This window comes from Camellia sinensis, chromosome 8 (assembly GCF_055761805.1).
Source record: "Camellia sinensis isolate YWXY chromosome 8, ASM5576180v1, whole genome shotgun sequence".
Classification (NCBI taxonomy): domain Eukaryota; kingdom Viridiplantae; phylum Streptophyta; class Magnoliopsida; order Ericales; family Theaceae; genus Camellia; species Camellia sinensis.
Genome location: NC_138968.1, coordinates 136,011,732 through 136,022,611, shown reverse-complemented (window position 1 = coordinate 136,022,611; position 10,880 = coordinate 136,011,732). Strand labels below are relative to the sequence as shown.

At 34.5% G+C, this 10,880-nt stretch overlaps 1 protein-coding gene and 1 pseudogene across 1 annotated transcript; both read right to left on the bottom strand.

The window, feature by feature from the left end:
• Positions 1–2,593: 2,593 nt before the first annotated feature.
• On the bottom strand, positions 2,594–3,061 carry LOC145798084 (G-type lectin S-receptor-like serine/threonine-protein kinase SD2-5 pseudogene; annotated as a pseudogene).
• A 98-nt stretch (positions 3,062–3,159) lies between these two features.
• Positions 3,160–4,724, bottom strand: LOC114269725 (uncharacterized). The gene is made up of 3 exons (XM_082885550.1): positions 4,367–4,724; positions 3,913–4,298; positions 3,160–3,528 (listed from the first exon to the last, which is right to left on the bottom strand). Exons 1-3 carry the CDS (start codon positions 4,722–4,724, stop codon positions 3,160–3,162), a joined length of 1,113 nt encoding a protein of 370 aa, XP_082741676.1.
• Between the last annotated feature and the right edge of the window lie 6,156 nt (positions 4,725–10,880).

Genomic DNA, 10,880 nt, shown 5'->3' with positions numbered 1-10,880 from the left:
TATCAATTGAGTTTAAAAGCAAAAGTTTGAGCGCAAAACCTGAAAAACCCTATCCGTTGCCGTCCCTTTGCATACCACCTCCTTAATTAGTGATGAAAAAGATAGCATCTAATTTACGCATACTATGTAATTGATCAACAATATGTTAGTGTTATGAAATATGTGTGTGTAAATTGATACTCTGAAAAAAAAAAAAAAAAAGATGATATATTCCAAAACTGGTCAGCACTGTTAGCTTAATTAACCTCAACTAAGCTCTTGCAATTACCGTGAAATTTAGTGTTTTTTTTTAAATTTTTTCTGATCTTTCTGTCAACATAATGTGAGTGGAAAGCGCGTATTGGACGGATCATTAATGCTGTGTTTGGTTGGGGGATTTGGAGAGGGATCTGGAAATGGAAAGGGAAAGGGAAAATGTGTGTGAAACTAGGTGAAATATAGTTATATTTTATTCACATTTCACCTATCTTTTCCATTTCCCTTTCCAAATCTCTCCGCAAATCCCCCAACCAAACACAACATAAAGCTCATACAATACAACTTGTGTGTTGGTTGGAGTAGATCAATACCATGGGACCTAGTGCTGCTATATTGGACACCCCCTTCACGCACAGCCTTCGTCGTTGCCTCATGTACCTGGCGAGTACTCCACAAAACAGAGACTGGTGTGATGATCGAGGAAAAATTTGACGAAGCAGGCAGCTATGTCCCTCTCCTAATTAATGTTTAGGATCTAGTAGGGATTTGGGCTTGGGCAACTATTTCCAATTTTCAAGTCTTGAATTGGTTTTGATGAGAGTATAGGTGGAATTATTGGATCTTAGTTCATCACTAATTCACAGATAATTTTATTTTCACACACCAATTTCCCTTAGTCCACACACATCCAAAAAAAAAATCTCAATACACATCTCTTTATTCCATTAATATCATTATTCTCAATTTCAAAACCCCAATCTTCTTCAATCCACCCACCTCTCATTCGCTTCAATTGCAGCCACTCTCAGCCCTCCACCACCATCACTCCCAGCTCATCCCCTTCCATTCTAGACCTCCACAGTCAACCTTGAAGGTAGGTGGTCCGCGGCGGGAGGCATGCAGAAGTGTATGATTCATAGAGAAAGGTGGTTGCAAGTAAAGGGAGCAAGAGGCAACGGGAGAGCATGACGGAGGAGAGAGGTGGCACTAGTGATGAAGGATAGTTTTGGTATTTAGAATTAGGGTTTGAGTGGAAAAAGATAAAAGTACTATGGTGGTTTTATTCTAAGGCAATTCTATTAAGAAAAAAAATTTCATTAAGTGTGTGAACGGAGGGAAATTAATGTTTGAAAATAAAATTACTCCCAATTCAGTCTTCTTTAAGCTAGTTGTTAAACCAATTGGAATCGTTGTGATGAGCAATTCTTTTCTCTATAACTGAGACTTATGATTGGGAATCTCCATTCATTGACATGCTGACCAGGTCATTCAATTAATGTAATCATTTGGAATGAATGGTAATATTGGCCCCGTTTGGTACAGCTGTGGGAAAGTTATTATAACTTATAGCCTAACAGCTTATAGCTTATAACTGTGAACATAAGCTGATTTTTGACTTATAAATTAAGCTTCTCTTCCCCCACTCAAAGAATAAGTTGATTTTTGACTTACAAAAAGCTATAAACTGTATTATTAAGCTAAACCAAACACATCAAAATAGCTTAAATTAAGCTAAAAACTGAAATAAGCTGGAAATAAGGTCTACCAAATAGGACCATTAGAAATGAATTATTCCTATTTCTTTCACTTGCAGCTCCTTCATTCAAAGATATTTTAAAATTGTGAAAGGGAAACTGCTCAAATACACCCACCTGATGTTGAATACAAAACCATCAAATTAAGTAAAGATTCCAAAATGGACCCAAAAAAAAAAAAAAAAGACGACGAAGAAGAAGAAGAAAGAAAGATAGTACAACAAGTGTTGAAATTTTAAAATCGCACTCATTCGTGACACACTAGCTCATTCTTAGCTAGGGAACATTTCCAACTCTTTATTTGCATTCACTATTTATTTATTTATTTATTAGGATCACATTTCCCTATAATACAATTAATCATGTAGCTAAGCTGCTTGCAGTTTCTCATACTCAAACCCTGGCTACCTTATTCTCACAAGATAAGATGGTAGGGTGGATTTCTGATACATGACAAATGCACATGACATCAAACAAATATATCTATGACAATAATTTCTTGACATATATATATACCCATTCGTCAAGAAAAGTGTAACAACAAAATATTATTGCCTGAAGCAATCTGCAAAAAATTGTTCGTTAAAGTCTCATTTCTTTACCTCGATCCAGACAGAGCTGATGGAAACAATAGAGTAGTGGTAGCACCAGTGGCATGCTCTTGTTGACCTGCAGCTGCAATTGATCTTGGTATCACTGGATTTGTGACGTTATAATCCAAGTTGCTTTCAACATCAACGGAACCCTCCAAGACCTTAACCACCACTAACATGGAAGGCCTCTTGGAAAAATCACTTTGTAAACACCACACAGCAACCCTCATCATCTCCACAACTTCTGCTCCATGTAATTGCATTTCATCATTGTATAACAATATCGTTCAATTGTTCCTCTTCTGCTTTCTTTTTAAATAGACTAAGTAAATGCATATCTTCCTCAGGCTGACACCTATCCAAATTTTTCCGCCCACACAAAATTTCCAAGACCACGACACCAAAGCTATAGACATCTAGTTTCTCAGTGATAATTGAGTTCAACCATTCAGGAGCCAAATAGCTTGGTGTTCCTGTCAAAGTTTTTACAACTTGGCTTTGGTCCTTATCAATTAGTTTTGACAATCCAAAATCAGAAATTTTTGCATTGCAGTATTCACCTAAGAGGATGTTTTGGGATTTGATATCCAAGTGAAATATTTTTTGTCTGCAATCTTGATGGAGATAGGCTAGACCCTTGGCTATATCCATGATGATCATTCTTCTGGATTGCCACCCAAGGGTGAGCTCTTGGTGCCTTTGGAAGATCCATTTATCCAAGGATCCATTGGACATGTATTCGTAAACTAGAAGCTGATATGATTTTTCAGCATGAAATCCAATTAATCTCACCAAATTAACATGGTGAATGTTGCCAATTGTCTCAACTTCAGCTAAAATGACTTCTTAACTTGATCAAAACCATTGAGGCCTTTCACTGCTACATTAGTGCCATTGCTTAATGTCCCTTGAAACACTAACCCAAATCCTTCTTCCCCGAGCTTATGATTGAAATTGTTTGTCATGGTTCTCAATTCTTCGTAAGAGAATCTGGTAGGCATCCTTGGTACTTGATCCTCAAAGAACTCATCAAAATCATCAAACTCTCGTTTCTTCTTGAAAAGGAAAATGCAAGAGGAAACCACAAAAAATACTCCAAAGAAAGCTCCGAAACTGGAACCCTTTATAATTGTGACTTGTCCTGATTTCTTTTGAGGAGAATTTTTTGGTGAAGGAATATGATATTTTGCATTTAGAGATTTCTACACTTTAAGAAATCCAGTAACGTTCTCATCCCTTCCCTCATTATTTATGAGAGAAAACACTTCTGACAGTAAAAAACAACCATTACGTGGATCATACGCCCAATTATCTATAAACAAAGCGGCTATGTATGAACAGTTTTCCAAGCAACTCTTCTTGTAATCCTCTAATGTGGATGAGTATGAGTTAAAGTAAAAGTAATTAGTATTCTTAAGCTCCAAAATGGTGTGATATTGAGAATGGTCACAACAAATGGGTGTAACAAGGGAACATCCAAGGCTAGGTTGCGTATGATTTATTTGCCTGAAAGTGCTGTTGCCGATGGCTTCCTCAGGACAACTGCACTGTCCATTTGAAGAACAGATGCCATAATTGCCACACACCATGGGATAACAGCAGTCACCAATATCTGATGTCATCAGATGAGCCACCGTGTTCCAATTCGATCTTCCCCACTCATAAGCCTTCAAATGCCCATCAAGATTAAGCCTTATGAACTGAGGTGACGATGATGATGCAATAGGGATTTTCTGCCCCAAAAGGCTTTCATTCTCTAATTTGACATATTCCACATTTGAATAGGATCTAAAATAGGGCAAGGATAGATGGGATTCTACATAAGCCACTAGAGTGTTATCCGCCTGAACCGTAAGAGAATACAAAACTGGAGTCAAGTTCGATGAGGATGTGCTGGAGGTGAGCTTCTGGAAAGGAAACAAAGTCTGGCCAACAAGTAAGGAGTCAGTTGGGTGATCAAACAACTGCCAAACTGTTGCATTATTTTGATCAAAGAGGACCAGGTTTCCCAATTCAGTGAAATTCATGCCGAAGACAGACCTTCCGATGTGTAGGTAGGCCATACGAAAGTGCCATCCGCGTCTCGCAATATCAAATCTCCATTTTCGGTGAGTTGTAAGGTGGCGTTAATTTGAACAGGATTGTCCCAATTAGCAGACCAAACTAGTTTCGGTGCAATTATAGAAGATGAGTTGTCGCTAAAATAATATATACTACCGAAGAGTGCAACACCAAAGAGGCATGCCTGAGTTTCTTGAGTAGGGCAATAGAAACCACAGATCAAATGTGAGCAGTTGGATGATCCTTCGAGGACGGGTGTGAGATTTAAACCAGAAAACTCGGTAAAATTAATGTAAATTGAGGGCTTGTTGATCCAAGAAGTAACTAACTCTGCCATTGATGGTGTAAATTGGGCATTATTAAATAAGGATACTGAGGCTATGAAAAAGATAATAACAACATAACAAATAGTGCAAGATAGACCCATTGGTGGTGGTTTATCATTACAGCTCTGTTTTTTCTTCTTGGCCACTAGTTTTTGTTTTTCTTTGTGGAAAGCAATGGAGAAGAAGGTGTTGAAGAAGAAAGGTGAGTTGCAAACTCCAGATTCGTTTCTCCCAAATGCAGAACAGCGAGGAAAGTGCTGCATTTCAAATCACTCTTAAATCACTATTACAAGAATTACTGGAAGTCATTGAAATGTTGTTTACGTTCTCCACTCCTTTTGTTACGTAAAAAAGGAGGAATATCTTTTTTCCTCCTAAATTTCACATTTTTTTTAATTTGATTCTCAAGCTTCGATTAATATCAACTTTACACTTAAATTTTTAATTAATTTAGCTTTTGTCATCACATTTCATCTACAATTGGACCGAATGTGTTAACGTGGCACCAAAATTCATTTAGAATTTCATTTACCCCCAAACTATACCTTAAAATATTAATATGTCCCCCCAAATATAAAAATTTAAATTAAAATATTTAATAAAATGAAATTCCACACGAATTTTGGTACCACGTCAGCACATTCTATCCAATTGTAAACTGAATGTGACAGTAGGACCAAATTGATCAAAAAAATTTAAAGTTCGAATTAAAATTGATATTAATCGAAATCTGAAGGTTAAATTGAAAAACATGTGAAAGTTTGAGAGGCAAAATGATGTTTCCTAGATCAAACTTTGACCATCTTTGTTACAAGTTTTTAATAAAGGATTTCTATTATTTATAATAAAGGATTTTCATTATATATCTAATGACTATGAAACAGAAATATAAGTTTATAATTATCACTTTGAGAGGTGAAATAAAATTTTAAGAATAATGCCATACAAACAAAAAACTTTATATTTAATTTTCATACATGATGATACGGTTCATTGTGGACTTTTTACTTCAAAACAAAACACCATTGAAGATGAATTTATTTATAATAATGACATTGTTATATCATTCTTGTCAAGTTTTTTCTATAAATTTTATGTATGTTTAGAATTTTTCAAATTTTTTAAATGAAGTTTTGATACTATCTCAAAAACTTCTATTTGATTAAAGACAACAACTAATAACAAAAATAAAATTTATGAAAAAAAACAAGTAATTTAGTTTTATAATTAATCTTATTAAAAAACAAATAGTTTAGTAATATAATTAATCGTATGAGTATCTCAATTAGTCCATAATATATTCTTGTATTTCAATAAATTCTATTATTTTAGACATTAATTAATCTTTCTTAATTCTCATATTTAAGGTAATTTACGGACAATTTTACCCTCACAAATAATTTTTGAACTCTTAGCAGCTTGATGTGCACTATTTTGGATTATTTTAAATGTTCCATGTTATGAACATTCACATTAAATAAATTTAACAATGTGAATATTCACATAATGAAACATTCACACTATCAATGTGAACATTAATGTGCGTTTCAGCCTATTATTATTGGGGTTATTTTGATAATTATATCACCCATAAAACTTATTGGAACATAAAAAAATAATCTGAACTAAGTGAAATATAAGTAGATAAAAAGAGATTATGAATAAATAAATTAATTTGTGAATGATAATTTGGGAGGTAAAATAAATTTTTTTCTCAAAAATTTAATACCAAATCAAATCTAGTAGACATCCCTAGTACGTGATCGACAAAGAACTCATCAAAATCCTCAGACTCTTGTTTCTTTTTGAAAAAGAAAATACAGAGACAACCACAAAAAATACAACAAAAAAAAAAAGCTCTGAGACTAGAACCCAGTATGATCTTGACTTGCCTTGATTTCTTTTGAGAAGAATTCATTGCTGAAGGAATAGAATTCTGTGTAGTCAGAGATTTCTGCACTTTAAGAAATACAGCAACGGTCTCATGCATTGTTCCTTCATTACTTATAAGAGAAAAGACTTCAAACAATAATAAGCAACCTTGCTTTGAATCATAGCCTAAAGTATGTAGAAAGAGAGCTACTTTGCATGAACAGTTTTTCAAGCAACTCATCTTGCAATCCTCTAATGCTAATTTTTCATCCAAGTGAAAGTTCAAGGATAAGCATTTGTGGAAGTTAAAGTAAAAGTAACTAGTATTCTTAAGCTCCAAAAGGGTATGATATTGAGAATGGTCACAAGAAATGGGTATACCAAGGGAACATCCAAGGCTGGGTTGCGTATAATTTATTTGCCTGAAAATGCTATTGCCGATGGCTTCGTCAAGACAACTGCACTGTCTATTTGAAGAGCAGATGCCGTAATTGCCCCACACCATGGAATAACTACAGTCACCGATATCTGATGTCATCAGATCAGCCACCGCATTCCAATTGTATTGTAACAACCTTGACCCGTGATTAGCGTTAATCCATGCTTAGTTATGCCTAATAAGTAATTAATGTGAAATGTTGCATCATGTGATGCCTTATATGTGTTTATATCTATTTAACGTAGAAAGATATGTTCATGATTCCATTTCGATTTGCGAATTGAAGGCCTTATCGGCATCTAATTCAAAAATTGACTTGATTTGTGTGTTATTAAGAATTTTTAGAACATTATGGTAGATTTAACTAAAATTCGATTTGGAACGATTAAATTAGATTAATTTAATGCCCACTTAATTAGCCTTAATTAATTATCATTAAGTGGGCTTATATAAGGCTTCTTATATGCCTTCACTCTTTCTTTTTCTTCATTTCAACACATTTGAGCTCACACACACAAGAAAAACATGGGAGAGAGAGAGAGAGAGAGAGAGAGATAGAAGAAAATTGAGATCAAAAGTTGGGATATGAGAGAATTACTAGGAATTATTGAAGATTTGCAAAGAATTTGGAAATTGAAGCTTCCTCACTTGTGCAATTTAAACTCTAGGTAAGAGTTTAGGGGTGGGCGCGGGTCGGTTGCGGCCACGGAACCTCTAATCCGCCATCCGTCCGCCAAATTGGCGGATTGGAGAAAATCAATCTGCATCCGTCTGCCAATCCGGCGGATGTGGATTGTGCGGATTGGCGGTTTGGTGGATGGATGCGAATCGGTTTGGCGGTTTAAGATTTTATAAATTTTCAACATAATTCAACTTGTGCACTTCCTCAAAAAAAAAAAGAAAAAGAAAGTATTACAGTCAATGACTTAAAAAACTATTACAATTACTGTATGTCTCATCCAAAAAAAGAAAGTTTGAAACTTTAGAATATCACAATCACTGCATGGCTCATCCACATATTACAATCACAGCATAATTCATCCACATAAAGTATTACAATTTGTGGTTCTTAAAATATAATAACAATTCAAACCACAAAAACCATGAACAGGGCATTAGTAGATATTGTATGTCTCTGTATTGTTACATCTATATATGTTTTTGAAAACAAAAACCAACCAGCATATATCATATTTTCTATTTATTATTTTTAGAGTTAAATTTAAAAACCAAAAAATATAGATAAATAATACGTTTATTTTTTTCAATTCAAAAAATATATTCAAGTTGAAAACTTTTTTTCAACAGAATATTTAAACTCTTTTTCAATTGAAAACACAAACAAAATATTTAAACAAATTGAAAACATAAAGTTTTATAAATTATTAGGGGTGCTCGCGGTTTGGCGGTTCGGTTGTGGCCAAAGGAATCTCAAATCCGCCATCTGTCTGCCAAATTGGCGGATTGGAGAAAATCAATCCGCAACTGTCCGCTCGTCATCACGCATCCGTCCAAAATGCGGCGGATCGGTTCGGTTCGGTCGGTTTTGGCGGATCGGTATATCCGCTGCTCACCCCTGTTATAGTTTTGGTCTTTGACCTTGTAATGTAGTTGATTAATGTATGAAAACAAGTGAATTAGATGAATTCATGTAGGAATTGAGCTAGAATTGAAGAAAGTTAAGTCATTTCCTACATGCATGCATATTTATAGCATTTTGAAGTTGTTTTCAAAGATTTTCTCCACGCATGTTGTAATTCTAGCATGATGTCACGCCCCACTTTTTATTACTCAAAGTATTACCAATTTCAATTACTTAATTCCATTTCAAAGATAACATGCGGAAATAAACTCGAATATTCAACTTGTAGAAGTGAATAACATTGCTCTCATTCGTATGCAAGTAAATACAACATGAGTACACTAAATAAATTGCCCTTGGGCTTACATCATTAAAATTCAAGAAGAAGGGTATAACCCTTTTTACATAAATGGCATTCCGCCAACACAAAAGAGGCCCCGTGGCCAACAAATAAGAAGATCCAACCTTGTAGAACATCCTGGCTATCACCTGAAAAAGATTCAACAACGTGGGATGAACATATAGTCCAGTAGGGATCTCAACATGATCTCCAACAATAACAACTTACAGATAGCTATGATCATGAATGTTCATTCTCATACTAGAATAGTAATGTGGCAGTTTATACAAAATATACATAAGTATGAACAGCCATTTCATTCGACGCTATAAGCAGTTCACCTTTTTTTCCTTTTTATTACCCATTTTTCCAAACTTTCATGACTATAACAGTTTTAGGAAAAAAAACAATTTCACCAAGCCCATTACTCTTCCCCCATTTTCCGTACTTACAACACAATGACCTTTTTTGAAAACATGTTCACAAATACCCCATTTTTCTTCACACTTTCCAAAATCTCAAAATGGCATTTTGGTTTGTTCCCAATACATTCATATCAATACATGCATGTCTTAAATAAAAGGGAAATAACAAATCATCAACATGTATATAATCCACAAATGAGGTAGCTCGGCCTTTCAAAACTGTAACCATCGCAACCCATAACATACTTAGATACACTGACGATAATAATTAAAACTCTGCTCTACCGGCTATATGCACAGTAAGCTAAGGATACGCCAAGCGATAAGCGAAATAATAACTCACTTTAAACATTTCATACCTCAAAATAGATACACATTTTAGTATTGTATCAATCTCAGATAAAAACACTTCCATACTTCACAAATGATACACATTTTAGTGTTGTATCAATATCAACCAAAAACACTTCTACACTTCACAAATGATACACATTTTAGTGTTGTATCAATATCAAACAAAAACACTTCTAATATCAATAAGCACACATATAGTGGTGCTAATGGAGTCCATCCCCTATCTCCTTCCAAACAAAATCCGGTTTAGAGGTCCATCCCCTATCTTCCCCTAAACCGTGGAGTACATCCCCTATCTCCTCCCACACAAAACAATGTATATAAGCGATTATCATGTACAAATTCCTCAATACAACAAAGCATAAATAACAAGTGTAATACATACACATAAACTCTTCAATAATGTTTACCCAACACAAGTGTAACGCATACATCACAATTCAACACAACAATGCCATCCTCCACCGATGACCAAGGACAAAACCTCTAGATGCATGTATTCAGTACACCTAATAAAAGAGACTCAACTCTCAAGCAATCCTTAAACCCAACAATGACACTAGTACGATAGGTAAGGATAAAACCCCCAAATGTGTGTATTCAACACTCATGATACAATAGTTCAATTCTCAAATTTATTTTCTGAGACTCACATAGAGTTAACATTTCATTTACCATTTTCAAGATCAACTTTCATAATTTTTCAAGTCAACATGTTCCATCACTTATTCCAAAAACACTTTTCCCTTTTTACAAAACCAATTACATTCTCTTCATTTTACAAAATCAATTCCATGGATAATAAGCCATAACCCAACTTGATTCAATACGTTCATTTCAAAATAACTCCAATACCATAATTAATCCTTTAACTGTTAACACCTTCTACACAACTCATATTAACAATAGAAATTTACCAACATTGTTCAACCATAAACCCTTTTTATTTTACCAAATCAAAATATAATTTAGGGCTTTCTCTTCTTTCAATAATAACATGCTAATTTTATTCTCTAATTAGTCCAAACCACAGTCAATGATAACAAAACCATTCTCAAACAACCAACCCTAGGTTCCCCTCATGATTTTCAAACAAATCCAACACGGATATGATTTTCATGCAATACAAAATTACCACATGTCTATCTATAGATG

Bases quoted from the DNA above. Each gene is read 5' to 3' on its own strand.
- LOC114269725 (XM_082885550.1), bottom strand. From the start codon at position 4,724: ATGGCAGAGTTAGTTACTTCTTGGATCAACAAGCCCTCAATTTACATT. The intron at 4,299-4,366 runs GTCTGTCTTCGG...ATAATGCAACAG, and splicing joins GCCTACCTACACATCGGAAG to TTTGGCAGTTGTTTGATCAC. The intron at 3,529-3,912 runs GTGTGTGGCAAT...CTTAAAGTGTAG, and splicing joins GTGACTGCTGTTATCCCATG to AAATCTCTAAATGCAAAATA.